Below are 22,328 nucleotides of genomic sequence, written 5' to 3'. Positions count from 1 at the left end.
ATGAGCTACGCTACTTTAATTACACAGTTGCACACACACACACACACACACACACACACACACACACACACACACACACACACACACACACACACACACACGCACAAACACACACAAATGCTCACGCAAGAACACACGCATGAACGAACATAACACAGATACAAATATTCAAATAACAGCAGATGTGTTTCAGCCGCCCTGAAGTGGGTCCAAATGTCAAATCGTAAATCTTGGTCAAACTGTCATAGTTTGTATGAAGACACTGACTGATGTTTTTTTGTTTTTGTTTTTTTTTTTTACAGGCATCAAGGTGTGAACTGATGACTGAGATGTTTTTCTTCTGAACTCCCATCCTGATAAAGTTTTACACCACTGACACGAAACCATGGCGTCGAATATAATTGTGCGTATTGCTTCATAGCATCCCAGTCAATTCAATAAGATAACTTATAGCGCTGAGTGGGAACCGATCCCACACTGCGCGCACAAGTCCGGCGAGTGTATCACTACATCACCGTGCTACCCCTAATGATATGTTATGTTCCTCTACTCTAGAATTGTCATTCTCAATATCAGTTCTTGACGCCAAACCATATTTTAGAAATAAATCTTAATGACCTATTAAGGCAACATTTTAATAAAAGAAAAGTGAATGAAGTCATCAGTTATTTTTCATTCATCATATTCACTTTATATGGGGTTGGGTCATGGGGGGAGCAGCCGAAGGAGAGAAGCCCGTACTCTGTTATTTTTATATTTGTCATTTCCCCTGTTTTATGCTACGACTGGAAGTGGAAGCACAGAAGGGCAATAAATATCAACCTGATTTACAAACTTTTTGTACATCACTCCTTTTCCCGAAGATTTTGCACTCGTCAAAGGTGATGACGTTAAAACGACAATGATGCTGTATTTCAGGTGGAACAACAGTTTTCCCACAAGTTAACCGTGACAATCGTTCGAGCTGAGAGCGTCACTAAGGGAGCACTTGGGGACTTGTGTGAGTATGCTGTCTGTTTACATGAAATAACACTCATTCTGCAACTTATTTAGATACAGTATATACAGTACCTAGTACATTTTGGAGCACCCGTCATAAAAACAAGAAGAGACTATCAAGCACCGTGATGTGCTGTGATGGAGTCTTTGGTTAAATATTTTGCACATTCTGGTGTATTAAATTTGACGGAAACATAACAAATGATAAAAAAAAGCACCATTGCTGTTAATGTACACCAGCTGTGGCATCAACCTTTGGGGGTGTTGTACATCTTATTGTAAGTTTGTAGAAGCTGTTCAACCAAGACAAAGCAAATCAACGAAAAAAAAAACAAACTAACAAAAAAACAGCTGATTCTTTTTTTTTTTGTCTGCAGTGGACACACCAGACCCATATGTAGAGCTTTTCATCCCGACAGCGCCAGAAAGCAGGAAGAAGACGAAACACATAGACAACAACATCAATCCAAAATGGGATGAGACCTTTCATTTCATATTAGACCCCAACCTGCAGAACGTCCTTGAGGTTTGGTTTTGTCTTGTTTTATCTAAAACACCGTGGTTAGCACGTGGGCTTCACAGTGCAGAGGTACTGGGTTCGATTCCAGCTCCGGCCTCCCTATGTGGAGTTTGCATGTTCTCCCCGGGCCTGCGTGGGTTTTCTCCGGGTGCTCCGGTTTCCTCCCACATTCCAAAAACATGCATGGCAGGCTTATTGGACGCTCTAAATTGTCCCTAGGTGTGAGTGTGAGCGTGGATGGTTGTTCGTCTCTGTGTGCCCTGCGATTGGCTGGCAACCGGTTCAGGGTGTCCCCCGCCTACTGCCCGGAGACAGCTGGGATAGGCTCCAGCACCCCCCGCGACCCTAGTGAGGATCAAGCGGTTAGGAAGATGAATGAATGAATGAACTTTGTTGGTGTGAGATAACAGGATGAAGATTAACACGATTGTATCAACTGTTCAAAAAAATAAAGGGAACACTTGGAGTTACATTGTGCTGTTTAAGTGTTCTCTTTATTTTATTTTAGTTTATTTTTTTGCAGTATATAGACTTTTCTTGTAAGCATACACATGATAAACCTCAGGGTGTAAATTATGGGAGCCTTAACCCATCCCAATATAACCTATCGGTCAATGAACTGTGTACTGTTGATTTTACTCAGATTACATTAATGGATGCCAATTATGTGATGGATGAAACCCTCGGGACTGCTTCTTTTGACATCTCCAACCTCAAAGTGGGCCACAGGCACAAGGAGACCTTTCTCATTGGCAAAGTGAGCCACAACGCATCACACTGACACGTTGAGCTTCTCTGCAAGCATTGTTTCATTGCCATTTAAACAAAACTTACAGTTGGAAATTGCATGTCTTGAATGCTCCTTGTCATTGTTCTGATAGGCAACCAAGGTCTACTTAGAGCTGTTCCTGGAGATATGGTATGTCATTCTTTCTTCTTTCTACCCACAATCTTGCTGCTGTAGACTGTACATTTCCCCAGTGTGGGACAAATAAAGGATATTTATCTTATCTTATCTTATCTCATTTCGCATAAACCTCAGTTATAATCATTGTAGTTATCATTGTAGTTAGCCGTTATCTTTTGTAGATTTAATTTGTAGTTATTTTGAGGGTATGGTCATTTCACCCAAGTTGGAAAGGTGAATGAATAAAGAGGTTCACCTCACCACAACATCCTCTTGAGTTTGAGTAAAATCAATGTTTCTGTACCTCCAGCACCAAGTTGGATCTACGGTTCAGCCTGGCCCTGTGTGACAATGAGAAACAGTTCCGACAGACGCGCAGAGAAAGGGTGATGCTGGGCATCAAGAAGCTACTCGACATGGAGAAGCCCCGATTCCTTCCCAGCTCACCGGAAGAGGTGGGCATGAGTGTGGGATGTCTTAAGATAAACACTACGAGTCTCTTGAAGGGAACATCGTCGTGCATGAGATTTCCACAGTTTGATACCTGTGTGTGGTGTGACGCGGTGACAGAAAGAGTATTTTTGTTTCTTTGGCTCACTACAGTGATCGGAGCAGCACTTTTTTCAAGGATTAGCATTTACTCTGGCAAGAATGAGGCAGTAGATAGGCATGAATTCCCTTTACTCTGAAGTCACGGTGTGCGGTTAGCAGGTAGATAATGTGAGAGAAATAATGAAAACATTATTACATCATTACAACGTCATTAAAACACAGCCTACATTAAATCAAAATATTAAAAACCAAGCCTAACTCAGTAACACAATTGTAAGTGAGACAGATGGTGATTTAATTTGGCGGGACAGTAACATTTTTCCAGGGAGTGCAAATATTAGATTCATCTAGGAGTTAAAAAAAACAAAAACAAAGTTGCTGTATTTGCATTTTACATTTTCTTTTCAGATTTTTGCCAAAATGTAATGTTTCCTTAAATGTGCGGCCCTCACAGAAATGTTAAAATCACTTGTGTAAATCATGTGTAAAACTGTTAATAAACATACAAACGGCGATCTAAACTTCCTCTGCGAAAAATGTACCGGTACACTAAAAATGAGCGTGAAGTTGCACGGAGGCTGCTGCATGCCCTTGCTCGATTTAGAATGTGCCCGTTCCATCACAATTTACACCGCTAAAATAACATTTACCAAGCCATGTATCACCATTTTGCAGATTAAATTCATTGACATAATGCACCAAAATTAAATCCAATCCCAGTTTATTAATTACTGATTCTCAGATCAAAACCCTGCTGAAAGTGTGAAACATTCTCTTCCCGTTCCTCCTACAAAGTTTCTTTTTTTTTCACTCGTGTGGATTTTGTGTGATGCCCTTGAGGGTGCTTGTAATCTGCAGCTAGGCCTTGTCATGTTGACCATGTACAGGAAGTTCTTGAGGAATGAGATAACCAGCCGCTGTCTTCAGTTTTAACACGTCACAATGTAACATCTTTTTACAGTTTCCCAGAATACTCCGTGAATTTTCATCTGCCAATGACATAAACGCACACCGACACAGGAAGCATCGCTACACCATTAGGAAATAGTGAAGCATATCTGAAGGAACTTCAATAATCACTGGTCAACACAATTTGACATTTTTTTAATCATAGATGCACGTCAATGATTTTGAATTAATTTTTTTGTGAAGATTCCAAATCAGGTTTTCATTCATTCATTCATCTTCCGACCCGCTTGATCCTCACTAGGGTCGCGGGGGGTTCTGGAGCCTATCCCAGCTGTCTCCGGGCAGTAGGCGGTGGACACCCTGAATCGGTTGCCAGCTGTTGCAATCGCAATCGCACGGCACACAGAGACGAACAACCAACCACGCTCACACTCACACCTAGGGACAATTTAGAGTGTTCAATCAGCCTGCCACGCATGTTTTTGGAATGTGGGAGGAAACCGGAGCAGACCCGGGGAGAACATGCAAACTCCACACAGGGAGGCCGGAGCTGCAATCAGGTTTTCATAATAATTGTATTAAAACACAGAGAAAACTAAATGCAAAACAAAGTCCAAAGAACAAAACAAATCCAAAGTAACGAACAAAAACCACGGCAGAAGCTAAAAACTCTCAATAACAGAAACATGACCGAAACAAACCTCACAGAAGCAAACAATCAATGACCCGACAATGAGTGGTCGGGTGGGAGTCCTTTTATAGTAATATTTACATAACGACCAACAGGTGTGCAGCTGCAGGGGGAGCCCTACTGTGCCACCTGTTGGTCCCAAACTGAAACATGACAAATAATATCAGTAGTAGGCATCTATGATTAGAATTTGTTGTAGAGCAGTGTTATGTTAAGGTTATGAAGGCTGAGACGGGAAGATATAAGACTTAATGATGAGAGAGTGTGAGGCTAATATGACTGACAAACTGATGACGCTCTCATTTGTGCGAGACAGGTACCAGTCATTGCTATCTCGGGTTCAGGAGGTGGCTTTCGTGCCATGGTTGGCTATTCTGGTGTGATGAAGGCCCTGTTTGAGTCTGGAGTTCTAGATTGTGCCACCTATATTGCTGGTCTCTCCGGATCCACCTGGTAAGTAGTCCCAAGAGAAATCTCACTTCATGTAAACTGTTATTCATTTTTAATAAGATCAATTTGGGGGAATCAGTAATCAAATACTTGCCCCTGGAACTTCTCCTTTGTTATCACCAAGATTGAAATGCCCTACATCTTAGAGCGATGTCACTGGTAGAATTGTATATAACATTTTTGGTAGAGTCAATAAATGTGTGTACTATACTATAAAGTGGCAGTATTTACTCATATTTTATATATGCTCACTGTTGGGAGAATCCCCGCACCTCCAAAATGACAACTTCTGAGGGAAAAAAAGGCCATCTTGTTTAAGTTTCTATAAACTGCTTTGTTCAAGTTGGCGCTCATTCCAAGACTCATGTCAAGCTACCATATACTATCAAGTCAAGTCAAGTCAACAGTATTTATAGAGCACTTTCAAACAGCCATCACTGCATACAAAGTGCTGTACATGGAGCTATTTAACATACACAATAAACAGTAAGACGAATTGGTAATAAAGGCGGTAGAAAGCACCAAGCAGTAAAATCAAGAACAAATCTAAGTCATGCTGAGTCGAACACCAAAGAATACAAGTGAGTTTTGAGGAGGGCTTTAAAGATGGGCAGCGAGGAGGCTTGCCGAATGTTCAGTGGGATGTCATTCCAGAGAGAAGGACCAGCAACAGAAAAGACTCGTTCCCCTCTGAGCCTCAGTTTAGTTCTTGGTACTTCTAACAAAGACTGGTCCACAGACCTGAGGCGCCGGGCAGGTGTGTAGGGGCGGATGAGCTCAGAGAGGTAAGGTGGCGCAAGATTATTCAGAGATTTGAAAACAAAGAGGAGGATCTTGAAAATAACTCTAAAATGAATGGGGAGCCAGTGAAGGGATGCCAGAGTAGGAGTTATATGCTCCCTCTTACGAGTACCAGTCAAGAGGCGAGCAGCGGCATTCTGGACCAGCTGAAGAAGCGTGGGGGAAGAGAGTCGCAAGGGGAGCCAGATGGCTTTGTCTGGCGAACTACATCCTCCAAAAGCGCCAAGGACACAGTATCAAAAGAATTTAGTACAGCTGAACATGGAACATGGACAGAGGGGTCAGATGCGGTACTTGAGACCAGAGTCCTAGCTGTACTGTACCATATACTCATGAATGCTCATATCAAAGCAAAAGCACCCCAAAGTTATTTTCAATTGCAAAGTTAATATCTTTTTTAAAATCTCAGTGTCATTATTTTCAATGGCATGAACCTGGTGCTGTGCTGTTTGCTGCTTTCTGTGTTGACAGCCGCGTTAAAAAAAACACGCTTGTGTCACGTCATCTTTCCAAACTCCTTTTTCAAAGCCATGAATGATACAATAATAAGTTTGCAAAACCTTTTTCTATAGGCAGAAATGAATCTGCACAAACTCACCTTGTAATGTCTAATGCCGCTTGTGCTCAACAAAGGTGCACTCTGAGCGGCCAATCAACGCTGTTTCTTGGTGCTAAACATATTTGGATTTTTGCTTTCCATTCACTGCAGTGATGGATTTTAACAATATAAGTCTACTAAAAAGTATGTCTTTTGTAACGATCACATGTACCATTTAAATAACTGGCTCTCAGCACAATCCACTCTGTTTGGGTCTATAGGTACATGTCCACACTCTACTCGCACCCTGAGTTTCCAAACAAGGGGCCAAAAGAGATAAACGAGGAACTAATGAACAGAGTCCGCAGTAATCCATTGAGGCTTTTGCTGCCGCAACACGTAACCAACTACATCCAAGCCTTGTGGACCAAGAAAGCCTCTGGACAGCCAGTTACTTTCACCGATATCTTTGGTATGCTCATCGGGGAAACACTCATACCCGCGGTAAGAGTTGCACGAAACATGTTTGATTTCATTTTCATATTTTCGCCTGCAGTACATAATGGACTTCCACTACATCCGTCAATGTTTTTCTTCTCCTTAGAGGATGGACATCAAGTTAAGTGACATTCAGGAAAAAATAAACCAGGCACAAAGTCCTCTTCCTCTTTTCACTTGTCTGCATGTCAAGCCAGATGTTTCTGAGCTCATGTTTGCAGGTACATATCGCGTTTTATCTACAGATACATTCATTAACTATTCTTTGTACATAATAAATACATGTAATTCTTCAGGACAGAGTTCATTAACTATTCTTTGTACATAATAAATACATGTAATTCTTCAGGACAGAGTTCATTAACTATTCTTTGTACATAATAAATACATGTAATTCTTCAGGACAGAGTTCACAAAACATCTTTGGAGGACTCTCCCACTGTCTGGCATCATTATTTGGACCTAGCAGATTAAAGTCATGAACTGATTTGTCTTGTTGTCAGTGTACCCTCCAGTTCGTCTGCTCTTGTATCCCATTATCAAACTTCAAACAATTTTCTTCTAAAGCGTGACTAGCACACATTCTTTAGTTTGTCTCGACTCTTCCTCTGACACAAAATCTTGGCTTAGGAAAATACCTCAGTGTCAAAGGATGTCTTACGTATTAGCAATTTTCAACATCAATAATTAGTATATAATTGTGTCAGTGAATGTTTGCGTGCATTTCTGTGCCTATTTTTAGTCACATGCCTGGAGTGCTTGTTGCCGTTTCATCTCCTGTATGCCATACAAGCCCGAACAAATACAGTTTGTCATAATGACAAGCGGTGTTGTAAGCCTCAGTTAACTTTCATGTGACCTGTATGGGATAACCCTTTTTTGTTGGCCCCGAGGCCCATATCAACCTCCTACTTGTTGTAAAGAACCAACCATAGACCATTATGCCTTCCCATGACAAATAGTGCTACCCATTACCCACTATTATGGAGGAAATTAACAACATCCCTAATTTCAAACATTTATCCGAATGAGTTTCATGGGTGAGCTAGATCCCGCCCTAGCTAAAGTTGGGCAAGAGGGAAGCTACACCCTAGACTGGTTGCCTGTTGACCACTATGCACATATGCAGTAGAAAAAAAAAACATGTACATTTACATTCACACCTACAGACAATTAAAAGTCTTCAGTTTCAATGACATGGTTTTTGGAATGTGGGAGGACGCCGGAGTACAACACCCTTTTGATACCGGTACTTCTTCAGGTTCCCTCCCACATTCCACAAACATGCGTAATAGCTTCATTGAAGGCTTTTTCTCGATGTGCTCTCTGATGGACTGGCAGCCAATCAGGGATAATTATGCCGAAGAACATTGTCTTGACTCGAACCAGCCAACTTCAATCATTCCGTAAGGTTGTGGTTTCACCAATCAGGGTCCAATCCAGGCGACACCTCATTTTAACACTGTATCAATGTTACATCCTGGACTGTGCACAGTATTTTATTACTGAATGGCGTTAATGTGACATTGTGTTTTCAACACTGTCCACAAACTTAAAACACTGGCTGATTTGCAGTGTATAACCCTTGGTCTTACTCTGAATTCCACTTGCAGACTGGGTGGAGTTCAGCCCTTATGAAATTGGAATGGCGAAGTATGGCACCTTCATGACACCTGACTTGTTTGGAAGCAAGTTCTTTATGGGAACAGTTGTCAAGAAATGTGAAGAAAACCCTCTTCACTTTCTAATGGGTGAGAAAAGAGTGACTGAGATGAATTCACTTTTGTCTATTGCTCTGCTCATTACAATTACAATTAAAAGTAAGTCAATTGAATATACTGTACGTTTTAATCTGTTTGGGCTATGGCAGGTGTGTGGGGCAGCGCCTTCTCCATTCTTTTCAACAGGGTGATTGGGGTCAAAGACACAGCTGGAGGCTCCACCATGGAGGAGGAGTTAGGTAAGCACTTACCCCTGTGTCGGTGGTGCTGATGGCCATCATCCGCACAGGTTTCTTCTCAGTACAGTACTTACATTTCTGTCTGTCTGTCTCTCTGTCCATCGGTCTATCGCTCTATCCTCTCCATTCGTGTTTACTACAGCAAGTGGCATTCAAATCGATTTGCATCTCGAAAGTTCCCTCCCCCCTCTAAAATACATAAATAAAGAAATAATATACATCACAGTCCATCTGATGAAAAGTCCACTATAATTAAAATGGTAAATGCAGTAGTGCATTTATACATCAGTACATCATACCTGTACATTGGGTCAAAGATCAAAGAGCTTCCACAAAGCCTCACATTCAGTTATTTCCAAACTTAATCTATTGTAATCTATGAGATAGTAAAGTTACAGTTTAACTTCTAAAATGCCTAAAAGTTTACTTTAAAGTTTTAAATGGCTTACTTTAACCAGGATTATGCTGCGCTTTGTGGCCAAGGCAAGACTCAGACTCAGTTATTACCCCTACAAAATAAAATCCTCCACACATGACATCTGCGGCATCGTATAGCTGTGGAGACGTTCTTTCAAGGGCAAACAGCCTTTTTTTTTCTCTTTTTTTTTTGCCATGGGTGATGGAATGAGATAGAGGCGAACGACAGAGCTTTGAAATACTGCTGAGTTGGGCTTCAGTGACTATGGTGCTGAGCAGTTTATTTAAAGCTCATTAACCGGCTAACGTACTATTCACATTCATGCGCATCTACAGTACTTACCGGCAGCCACTTCCAGTTTAACAGCTTGATGAACTCGCTTGCCTGAAACACGATGCCTGGGCACTCCCCACAGAGCTACATCATACACCAGGGGTATCAAATTCATATCAGTCGCAGGCCACTTTTGAGTTACGTCTTCCTTCGGAGGGCCGTTACAACAGTGAAAACGAATACGGTAACTGTTTCATCATCTCATTGTATTATTACTTGTACACAACAAATTTTGAAATCAGTCAACTATTTTTTGTTGTTTCTTCGATGATTGTTCAAGTTGGTGGAAACAGGTCACAAAATTATTGCAAAATGGCAAGATTTTAGCAAGGGTCAGGGAAATTGACACACATGATTTGCTTTCGGGGGCCACATAACATGATCTGGCCGGGCCTTGAGTTTGACACCTGTGTCATACACATTGAGCTGTCTTGAAGGGACAGTACGCAAAACAGTATTTATGCTATCATTGTCTTTTCCTCCTCCCCTCCAAAATTTGCTCCTGTAGATTGCGAATTTCTCCATTGTGAGACAATAAAGGTTTTCTTATCTTATCTAATCTTCATCTTATACAAAATTCATCGGACTTCCGTGTATGCCATGTGCATTCAGCTCTCACTCAGTGATGCTGTGAATGTGACTTCGAATGATTGTTGTGTGCTTTGTGATTGACTGGCGACTAATAAAGGCTGTAGTTTGCCTGTCACCCAAAGTCATCTTGGATAGGCTCCAGCTTCCCATTAACCCAAACTTGTTTTTTTAGCCATTCAGAGCTGGATTTCCTGGTATGTACGCTTCAGCTTGAGGGCACAAACTGATGGTCGGCAGCCCTTGACATCACACTGCCCCACGTGTTTTATTGTTGGAATCGTGTTTTGATGTCTTTTTATTAATTGGAGTGTTATTTTCAATTGAATGTCATCAGGCTAACCACTTTTTGCCTTAATAGTCCATTGAATATTTCTCCCAAAAGTCTTGGATGTCGTCAAGACATTTCTTGGAACGTTTGAGACAAGCCGCCGTGTTATTTATTTATTTATTTTTGCCAGCAGTGATTTTTTTTTAACCTTGGAACGGCCCCATTTTTGCGCAGTGTCTTTGAGCACTGGCCTCAACTGAGGCTGGTGAACCCTGTGATTCTTTTCCTGTCATTCTGCTTTTGTGACCCCCTGGATTGTCATAGCTCTCTTGTAGTAATTTGGGTTGGCTGAACGCTACTGGAAAGGTTCACCACTGTTCAGTTTTCCCCATTTGTGGATAAATGCTCTGACCATGGATTGCTGAACTGTAAAAGCCATGGAAATGGCTTCCTAAACTTTTCCAGACTCTTAGATTTCAGTCACTTGGTTTTTGTGAATTTCTTTTGATCGTGGCTGATATTCTTCTTTTTGAGACTGTGTAGCACACAGTTAGTCCGACAAGTACTAACGTATTTCAGTGATTCAACAAATGTAACTCAGGGCTTAGCAAAGCATTGTTAAGACACATTTTCACATACTGTACTACTCTAAAGGTTTCACAGGGTTGGTGTTATTTTTACAAATTATTGACCAATCCTAAAGTAATGACAATGGCATCTTCTCTTTGATGGGGCAATCTAAATGGTTGAACAAATGTGACGTTTCTGGAGTGTCCTGAAAACAAATGATTTTGGCGGTACAGTACAAGGATTCTGCACAATGCCAGCAAAATGCAAAATGCATATCCCTTGTGGCAGGATGCTTTTAAGCAAACATCAAAATAATATTGCTCAAATAAAGTCTGTGTGCTCAAATATTGCATTACGCCGGAATGCAGTAAAGCCAGTCAATTCACAGTCATTCACAAATTTCATCTGAATGAATGAAAGGAAATGAATCAATTTAAATTTGTAACTGCATTTTTAAAATTTAAAAACACTTTCATGGTGCATTTTGTTGTCTCATGTTCCGATTCGTACACTTGCTGTTGCCATTGTTTGTGTTTGTGTTTATAGTGGGAGTCAATGCCTGTTGTTAGGAGGTATCGTCTTCCAGGGAATTTCCTGAATACATTTGTTAAGGATGGCCAGACACAACACATTGATTGTTCCAAAAGTGGAACCTCCTCCAACCTGTTAAAAATGCATTTGTTTTTGGCTTGTATTATGTTTCTGCCTTGGCCGATTTTGGGTGTGACAAAGAATTGTCAGAGAAATGCCAATTCCTTTGAGCACAGTGTTGATGTGATGAACAATAAGGACCCGATTTACTAAAGATTTGCATGTGCGAGCTTTATGCTCACACAAACAAATATGAAACTGAACTATGCACCCGGGAAGTCGTCTGTTCTCAAATTGCTGCACAGCTCATTATGTGGATTGTTGCAGGGATATATGCAAGCATGCACAATGTGATTTATCAAACCTCAAAAGTTGCCATGACTGATTTTGGATCTTTAATTCCACTTCTGAAAGGTGCAAACCAAATCCCTGTGAATGACCATGGCAAGGAGGTTCAGGCAAAATAGGCAGCAGCAGGTTAACAATTTTGAGATCCCAGAAACAAAGATTGTCACGACGTATCATCTACTTGTCTTCAGCAATACAGTTTTGGAGCTTCTGATTGATCTAAGAGCTGATTTGGAGCCAGTCACAAGAAGGACTCATGCTTTATTTGCCATGACAAAACTCCCTACAATTCTGCATTTCCTTGCGTGTTGGCCTTTTCCACACAGCTTTCACTCTTCAATTGGTGATGGCCTCTCCCACAGCGGTTTCTCAGTTTTGCTCTTCCAAGTTTGAAAAGCTATGCTACTCAGGTTGGACATACACAGTCGATTGCCATGCACTACAATCAAGCTAAACATTGCTTTTATGATATAACAGTCTTCCCCAACATGGTCACCGTGCTTGATTTCTTTTCAGCACAATAGTGTTTGTTTACCTCTTCTACTAACACTTCCAATTCCAATAATTCCAACTTCATTTTGCGCCTATACTGCTCCACAATGTTGTTGGCTCTTCCAAATGCTTCAAATGTTGTTTTACAGAACAGATTAAACCACAGCACATCGTTGGAGAAGACAGCATGGACAACGAGGATGAACCCCAGAAAGGTCAGCTACAACTTGTGATGTTATGTTTTTAACCATTGAACAGAATCTGTTAACTTACAGTATTAAGACATACACAGTCTAACTAGCAAAGTGGAAATCCCGAGGTGCAAGCTGTGGTTCATCTTATTCCTAAAACCCGTTGAAGCCGCATATGTGTTTTTCATATCTGCGGGAAACTTTCCATTTGCATGTATTAGGAGCAAAAGCCAAAGTCCAGTGGAGCAACATTGTTCCCTCTCTTATGACGTGTTCATGATGTGACATGGTAAAAATGTTGAGTAAATAATGAATAGGGGAAGGGAAATGAGAAAGAAAAGGACAGCCTGTGCTCCAAAAGTAATGACAGTATCTCTAACCGGACTGGGATTTTGTGAAAACATTTGGAGTACTCCATTCCCTTCATTTGCTTACACAACTCACGATAAAAGGTTTTGAAAAAGCCAATAAAAGCACATTTGCCCTTCTTTTTAGATAATGGTCGGATTTATTTGAAAATAATGACAACCCTAACAAATTCTCAGATTACTTTTTTATCAGATATCGGGACAGAAAATTACTTCCTATTGCTGCACGGTGGAGACTCAAATGTTTCCTGCTTTTTTTTTTCAAACTTGAAGCTGGAGGGAGGGGGTGAATAAGTAAAAAGAAATGTGCAAAACTTAAAAGAACATGAATTATATTTACTGATGTAAAACATTTGCCAGTGCATTTCCAAGTATGTCTGCTCTGGATATGCTAACGAAATTGACGTATGAAAACATAATGGTGTGCAGGTGGCTCCGAGAATCAAGAGGCAGAGGAGGAGTATCATCGCACCGCTCAGGCCAGCTGGGTTCAAAGGATGTTCACGTCGCTCTTCAGTGACTCGGCCTTGTTCAACACCAGAGAGGGTCGCGCTGGCAAGGTTGACCAAAATCAAAATATGATCGTTGATGATAGGCCCGTCTACCAATTGAAATGTCACCTTCTCTTTGCTCCACTCTTTTGCAAAGGTGCATAACTTCATGTTGGGTCTGAACCTGAATACCAGCATCCCTTTCTCTCCGATTAGTGGGTTCGTCTGCAATGCACCTACACCAGAGGAAGAGGTGGACGCTGTCACAGGTAAGCAATGTTTGTTTTGTTTAAAATCCCAGACAGGTGCAAGCTGTGGTTCATCTTATTCCTAAAACCCGTTGAAGCCGCATTGGAAATTATGATTTGTTTCTTATCGTCATTGACTATAATCTATACAGTCAAATTATTAGGACACATACCTATTTGCTGTGTGGCTTTACTTTTCAACAACATTCCAAACTGTAGTAATTTAAGAGAGCCGTACAAATAATGCTACGGTGTTTAATGACATCCTAGTCAAGTGATGTCCTTGCCATGTTGTTTATTAAGTGTTTGACATTCCTATACAGGCATTTATTCAAGTCTTCGTTGCATTAATTGTACCTTCTTAGACCCGGATGAGTTTGATCGTATCTATGAGCCTCTGGATGTGAAAAGTAAGAAGATCCATGTGGTGGACAGCGGACTGACCTACAATCTTCCCTACCCTCTCATCCTGCGGCCCCAACGTGGTGTCGACCTCATCATTTCCTTTGATTTCTCTGCACGACCTAGTGACTCCAGCCCGCCGTTTAAGGTCTGACTCCACCAAAATGTTCATATTAAGGGTGTAACGGTACATTCAGACATATGAGTTCCCATCCACAACATGGACATATCGGATAAGCATTTTGTGCTCCAGGGAATCGCTATTGTACCTCATCAACAAATATTGGACATCTCAGCTGCTTGCTAGCACACATCATGGGTAGTGTTATATGTAGGTACGTGACAACAAAGTTAAAACTTTTTTTTTTCAGTAAGACCAGAAAGATCTGCAATCCAGGGACATAAAGGTGTTTAAATGTTTTCAATGTATTCAGAATTAAAGACGTAATTTTAAAGACTTCCGAAAGCAGGCATAAATGGAGGTAACTTTCTCCATTGTGACAATGGTACAGCCTGAGTGTCAACGCGGAACGGTTTATGGACCAGTAAGAGCAATGGGAAGCATTTTGAGTTGAGACAAGCACAGGGAACGGTTACGTTTGCCACAAAAACATCTCTGCAGTGCGACCCCCGTCTGCCTGTTGTTATTTTGTGACTACCGGAGATTCCCACACCATCGCTGGCAACGAACGGCAGGCTTATCCCGGTGGAATGCTCCCATGCGTCTCCCTTCATTTAAGATTGGGCAACACAAAACGGTCAAAGAGTGTGTGTAAACATCGAAATGCTGTATGAAAATCATCAAATTTAAAACGAGGTGACAGAAGATATTCCACTGTACTACATATCTAAAAACAGACACGGTAAGCACATTTTTCAGCAAATTTTCTGAGAGTAGTGGAAAAAAGAATCTGCGCGACGTGATCACATGAAAATGGCCTCACGAAAAATGGCGAGAAAAAAAATGTGTTGTTGCGTACATACGAAATGCCTTTGGCAGTACATCACGCTAGGAGTTGCAGAATTTGTTATGTTATATAATTACTAAAATATATATTGTTTTGGGGGGGCGTACCATTATACCCCTAATTAACACACAATACCACTTTTTTGCAAACATTTATTTTGTGCATGCAAATATTTCATGTTTTCTTTTTCTACTTTCTTCCCTCCAAATTTGCTGCTGTAGATTGCGAATTTCTCCATTGTGAGACAAATAAAGGTTCTCTTATTCTTATTCTTATTTTTCAATTTTAAATGTACACCCCAGGAGCTCCTGTTGGCTGAAAAGTGGGCTCGAATGAACAAGCTTCCATTCCCGAAAATCGATCCAAAAGTCTTCGACCGAGAAGGCCTCAAGGAATGCTACGTGTTCAAACCCAAAAAAGGCGAAAAGCACTGCCCAACTGTCATCCACTTTGTCCTGGTGAATATCAACTTCAGGAAGTTCAAAGCACCTGGTAAGAGCGTACATTTGGCGGGTTTTCCACAGGATATGTGCAAGGAAAAAAAAACATTCTAACTGCAGGCCTTTATGCCATGTTACCGTAATGGCACATGAGGCATGGCTTCCTTGAAGTTACGAGATAATTCTAGGGGACAGATAATTATTTCTCGCTAGTTGTGCCCGATTGCTCACTATTTCAATACGTTTGCTCAGGATCGCCGCGGTTATCAATGGAAATAACGTGTCTTTAAACCCACATACATTTTGCTGTCTGGGATTGCCTGTGCACACAGGCAGGAACCGCAGCTGTTTGTGAGAAGGATGGTTCCTTGAGGAGCCAGGTGCCGTTAGGGAATCTGTCAGTGCAGTGGGAGAGTTATGTGTAAACAGGCCATTTATCATTTTACATCCTCACAAAGACATCCTAACACCTCATCTTCGTCTCATTGACTCTCCAGTGCCTCTTTATGTTCAGTCAGCCATGTGCCCACATACTTCCGCAGTCTGTTTATGGAAGTTATGTAAGTTTTTTTTTTTTTAACCAACGGTATATTCCATAAAAGGACTTCCAGTTTGTGGAGACGCACCCTATCCAGACTGAATGCTGAATCAGTTTCCGATTGGTTACTTCAATTTTCCCAACTGCAATTTTTTTCCTGTATCTTACTTTTAGTCTGAGAATTTTCTTCAAAAAAGTCGCCGATGTGTCACGCGTAAACTTTTTTGACACATGGATGTATGTTAGGCAGCAATTTTTAATGAATGGGTTTACATTGTTAACTTTTGTAAAGCTGGTTCAGGTTCAATTGCCAGTCACTGCACTTTAAGCTTGACCAGTGTCAAAGCCTAACTGGTGTCCAATAGATCGCTAGGGATGTACAGACAAATAAACAGTCATACTCACGTTCACACCTATGGACCATTCAGTCTCCAAATTAATCTAAGACACATGTGTTTGGTAGCTTGAGTACTCAGAGAAAAGCTAAGCAAGCACGGGGAGATTCCAACCGAGAACCTCTGACTATTCGACAAACACGCTAACCACATTCAATTAAACTTATCTTTCAATGTCACGTTTCGACTTTTGACTTCATGACCAACATACCCAAAACAAGTAGCTTAAAATGAGTAAAAGGAGATCTCAGATAAGATAAGATAACCTTTATTTGACCCACACTGGGGAACTTGCATCTTGCATTCTACAGCAGAAACATTTTGGTTGTGGGGGGTTGGTCAAAAAATAAAGTGTTTCATTGCAAAAAATAAATATTTCAGAAAAGAACTGTACACAGTTCCATTTAAGTGCAATATAAAACAAAGCATTAGCTATACAGTATATTTGTAGAATAAATATAATAATTTAGCATAGAAAACACAGCGTACGGTGACTATCTGGATCAACATTTTGGTTTGTTAAAACAACAAAAAAAGCATTATCCCTTTAGTGTGTAGCATCATGGCCTGGTTAGCACACAGTTTTGAGATTTAGGAATCGAATCTCACGTTGATTTTCATCCTGCACTCAGACATCATCCAACTTTCCTAAAACATGCTTTTTATGTTAAATGAAGGCTGTCAATTGTCATAACTCCAAATGTGGATGTGCATAGTTGTTTTGTTGGTATTTGTCCTCCGAGTGACTAGCGTTGTGATTCCCAAGCAGTGTTCACAGGCACATTATTGTGTTGTGAGGGCTCGAAAAAAATTTTTCACTCAATTAGTCAGAAAAATATGTACCGGTAGTTATCTTTGTCCGTCCATCTATGCCAGCAATTTAGTGATTGCAGAAGGTATATAATTGACATGTGTATCCTCTCTGCCTTTTTTGATAAGTCTAGTCAACTTTTTTCAAGTCAAGAAGTTTGTTTGGCGGTGTGCCGTTAAATGTTTTGCAGTTAAAATATATGCCTTGGTTCAATAAAGGTTGGGAATCATTGGGCTAGTGGTCATCCTACGATGTTCCCTGCCTCTCATCCAAAGTTATTTGGAATAGACTTCAGCTTATCTGCAGCTAAAATCATAATAATGCTTTTGATTTGATTTTCGTTTTGATTGCGCTCTCACAAGGGTAATAATTTAACAATGTCTTCATGATTGCGGCCGCAGACCTGCACCGCATCACATTCAGATTTGTTTCTAATATTTTTGCTCTTCTTATTTAGCAACACAAGAATAAGAAATTATACACATGATGGATTCTAGAATATTTATTTACTTATTTGTTTCACGACATTTCCATTAAAGCATTTTAATTGTGCGAGTGGCTGGCAACCAGATAAGGGTGTATCCCACCTACTGCTGGTTGACAGCTGGGATAGGCTTCGGCATGCCAGCGACCCTCGTGAGGATAAGTGGATTCGAAAATTGATGGATGGATAATAGTGTAGTTGAATACTGTGATGAGCTCACAGTTCATCTTTCCTGACAAAGCCATTTTTGATTATATGACGGTAGGAGTTCCAAGAGAGACTGAGAAGGAGAAGGAGTTTGCAGACTTTGACATCTTTGATGACCCCGAGTCGCCATTTTCCACATTCAACTTTCAATACTCCAACGAGGCCTACACACGACTTCACGACCTCATGGAGTTCAACACGCTCAACAACTTGGAGGTCAGTTTGATATTTACCGACTTATAAATCTAAATGTTGTTGTCTTTATTTATTTATCTATCTCTTTATTTGTACAAATGGCTATGCATGGACTTCCTGAAAGCAGGTGTGGTCACCGGGAATGCTTTGCATACTTGCATTGTCGCCATGCAATTATCATCACATTCACCACAGTATGGTGCAACATAAAAACTTTCTACAATTACTACAAGTTTTATCAAGTCTCGTTGTATCACTGTGAGAGGGCAGCCTGACTTTCTCTGACTGTGAGTGAGTCACTTCCGAGCTGAGTGAGGAGTCAAATGTGACGCAACGACCGTCCAGATCACTTCCAAATCCCTTGGCACTTCCTAATTTTAAGCAACGTTTGACATTCGCCCTTTTCTAATCCCACACTCCCCCGACAGTTGTGATGTGTACTTGACGTTTAAGCTTCTGTTAGAAGTAAACATTTTGACAACCCTATGCCAAACAGTGATAAAACTTGTTTTTGGAAATGAAAAGCTGACCAAGTCAATGCCTCTCTGGCTGCTGCTACTCGACAGATGTGCAATCAAGAAACTGATGCCTGGGACCTATTCTGTTCTAGCCTGTGTGAAGACACTGCAAACATTTCCACGACTGTTCCTTTTATTTAGTGTAGTGAATGCTGCTGTAGTGTCTTAATGTTATTTTGAGAAGAAAACCTGTGGCAAAATGCTCTCAAAAACCAACTATTCTTTTCAAATTGAAATATACTTTAAAAAAAAAATAAAACTCCTGCAGTCCTTCCTCTGTGTCTTATACCAAACTGTCACTGTCCTTATATCGACCACCTCTTGTTCAGCCAACAACCTGTTGGTGCACTCAGCTGTGGTCAGATTTCCCAGAGGCATAGCGGTAGTAGGACTCGTATGGGCAATATGTAGTTACAACAATCCCCTTTTGAGCTGTGTGCCTCTGGTGACACGAAGCGGGCATTCCAGTGTGTGTGTGTTACGTTTGGCTGAGGACCCAGTTGCAGGGATAAAGGATGTGTTCAAACAAAAACAAGATGTATTTATTTTTCCAAGAGAACAAAACTAAAACATGAAAAAACATGAAATTAACAAAAGTACAAGAATAATAAAAAACACGGGTAAAAGTATCCCAAAATCAACACAACGAAAAAGACATGCCTCGACTGACACAAAAAAAAAAAACAACAGGAAACATAAAACCTTCTGAATGCACTTGATTAACACTGACAAGATTTGTCTGCGTTGTAGTGTAATGTCTTGAAATGAACATCGGTCATAAGTAGACAAACGACACTCTAGTTGTGCTTTCATTCAATTGCGCATCGAAATGCATGAGAAAATCCAGAAAATAGGATACACTGTGGTCAGTTCACTCCACAATGTTTCTATGAAGACTTATATTCCAATTGTGAGTCAGGTCACACAAAGCCTTCATACATTCCTAGGTCGGCATGTCGAGACGATACTATTGCTAAATCTAATCCCACCCCACTTTGCTTCCTGTAGGTGATTAAAGACGCCATCAAAGAGCGCATCGTTTCTCGGAAGGAGAATCCTTCGAACGTTATGTTGCCCTTATCCCTCGGTGCGATTCCCAAGAAGAGGCTTCTCAAAAGGAATCTTCATGGCAAACCCTGGAATCACAGTGGAAACAATGACCAATAGCCTGCTGCAAGAAGGAGACTTTGCATTGACCTTTTGATCTCCTTTAGAGTATGGCATTTTCTTTTTGGAAAATGAGAATTATTTTTCATGTTGTGTTATGATGTTGATGCTGAATTGGACCTGGAAGGTATAGAACTATGACGTTTACTGGTCAGAAACACACTGACATTTTTCACTTGGCTTCAGTTGCACAAAAAACTGTTCCTAAATCAGGAACAGCTGATGTTTGGTTGCCCCCTGGCTGGGACTGAATGTCAACCCTTTCATTCTGTTTGAGCAGTAAGGCATCCTATTTTTTTCTGTGCTTTTTAAGAAACAACTAAGTCACATCTGCATCTAACCATCCATTTTCGAATCTGCTTTTCCTCCCGAGGGTCGCGGTGTACTGGAGCCTATCCCAGCCGTCTTGGGGCATTAGGCGGGGGACACCCTGAACCGGTTGCCAGCCAATCGCATGGCACACACAGACGAACAGCCATTCGCGCTCACACTCACACCTAGGGACAGTTAGGGTATTCCATTAACCTGCATGCTGTTTTTGGAATGTGGGAGGAAAACGGTGTACCCGGAGAAAACCCATGCAGGGACCGGGAGAACATGCAAACTCCACATAGGAAGGCCAGAATCGAACTGTGCACCTCCAGACTGTGAGGCTAACGTACTAACCAATCGACCACCGTGTCACCCAAGTCACATAGAGTTTTATTTTATTTTTTTTAAATCTCACTGCCTTCTTATCTTTGAACTGATAACGCGCTTACTTGAGTAAAGTACTTTTGCATCACATCGACAATATATGATATCAAATTTGACTCTTGAATGCACTGTCAGAACCTTGCGTGTACTGTACTTGTTTGCTGGTTGAACTTCCTTTCATCTTCATCATACCATAACAATACCAAACATTTTTTTTTTAATTTGCAGCCGAATGACTGGTCTAAACATGTAACCCTGACTGAAATCATGCGAGCGAAGCTTGCAACCATTTGTTTGATGGTAATTTTTAAACACACCGAGTGCTACCCCTCAAACATTTCAATGTTGTTTACTCACCGACAGGGAGGGAGCGGGGAGTGTCTCGTATTTAAGCGTCTATTATGCAAAAACAACAACCGATACCATAGAAACGGTCTCGCTGATTCGCTCTACATTAGGATCAAAGGTGTGTTTATGAACCTGACTGTGTTGTTTCAGGCTACTGTTTCAAATCAGCCCTGTTTGTCTTCCGAGGAACATTTTCTCAACGTGATTTGCTTTGGCGCTCCTCAAAGTGAAACTCGGGTTAGCTGAAGGGAAGGCGAGGTGGCATCATGAAACAGTAGCTCTCATTCATTGAAATTTTACACACCTATACCTCCAGCAGTGGAAGCCCGGAATCTGATACATGACACGTCCACCTTCAGGGGACTCAGAGGTTGCGCACACATCCCAGTGGAATTTTACACTGAAATGCTTCTGACCACTGTCACGCTGCTTTGGAAGATATCCAGGAAACAAAACAACGACAAACATTTTACAGTGTTATTAGTTAAGGGGTCACTTAATGTGCTGTTTTGAAATTGTTTGCTCTAGTTACATTTTGGTCTTAAATCCTCCATGGCAAATGGAGATGAGTGTCTTACACTGTTTAGTGAAAAGTGGATATTCCGGAGGTTTTGGTGAAAGTGCTTTATTTTTTTTTTATTTTACTTTCCTGTTTCAGAATTCAGTCGAAGCTGTTTATATAAATTATTTTTTACATATTGTACACAAAATGACAATCACTAGGTCAAATTATGATTTACATTTTTAAAACAAAAAGTTTTGAGGTCTTCTCTTTGTATTGGAGTGTAAGGTGTATGAAATCACATTCACTGTGGTATGGCCAGTGAGTGGAGTGACAACTATAGGTAACGCAGTCAAACAAAATAGGTATCAGGAAAAATTGTACTGGTTGCCTTAGAAATATCTTTACTGCGATTGCGTATCAACATGTCTTCAGCTGTAATAATTGAAACAGCTTATGCATTTTTGAAAATTTGTGACCCAATAAACAGGGGTAAAAAAAAGTTCACTCTGTTCTCTCTGAGCATTTACTGTATGTACATTGTCAAGAATCCAGTAAAATGTATTGCATTAATTAGCATAACAGTGGTTACTAAATCTGGAGTTTATATTCATGTTTTATTGATTATTCACTAATTGCATTACTAAAATAAAATGTTATATATTTTACAACCACATTTTGACTTTGTCTTTTTTTTAAACCTCAATGTCTCCAAATGGGCTTCCTCCCACATTCCAAAAACATGCATGGCAGGCTGATTGAAGACTCTCAATTGACCCTCGGTGTGCGTGTGAGTGCGAATGGTTGTTCGTTTCTGTGTGTCCTGCGATTCCCCCGAAGACAGCTGGGATAGGCTCCAGCACCCCCCACGACCTTAGTGAGGATAAAGCGGTTCGTAAAATGAATGAATGAATAAATGTCTC

General features: G+C 40.8%; 1 protein-coding gene across 1 annotated transcript; it reads left to right on the top strand.

The window, feature by feature from the left end:
• The first annotated feature begins 362 nt into the window (after positions 1-362).
• LOC127605652 (cytosolic phospholipase A2-like) lies at positions 363-22,081 on the top strand. Its single transcript, XM_052073397.1, has 18 exons — positions 363-403; positions 919-1,000; positions 1,377-1,525; positions 2,163-2,276; positions 2,401-2,438; positions 2,737-2,881; positions 4,895-5,031; positions 6,649-6,871; positions 6,972-7,086; positions 8,479-8,616; positions 8,736-8,825; positions 12,586-12,651; positions 13,425-13,555; positions 13,644-13,755; positions 14,100-14,284; positions 15,407-15,596; positions 18,038-18,195; positions 19,701-22,081. Exons 1-18 carry the CDS (start codon positions 386-388, stop codon positions 19,857-19,859), a joined length of 2,250 nt encoding a protein of 749 aa, XP_051929357.1. The 5' UTR covers positions 363-385; the 3' UTR covers positions 19,860-22,081.
• Positions 22,082-22,328: the final 247 nt, after the last annotated feature.

Source organism: Hippocampus zosterae, chromosome 8, assembly GCF_025434085.1.
Source record: "Hippocampus zosterae strain Florida chromosome 8, ASM2543408v3, whole genome shotgun sequence".
In the NCBI taxonomy this organism is placed as follows: Eukaryota; Metazoa; Chordata; class Actinopteri; order Syngnathiformes; family Syngnathidae; genus Hippocampus; species Hippocampus zosterae.
Note: the sequence above shows the minus strand (reverse complement) of the source record. Positions and strands in the feature narration are given on the sequence as shown.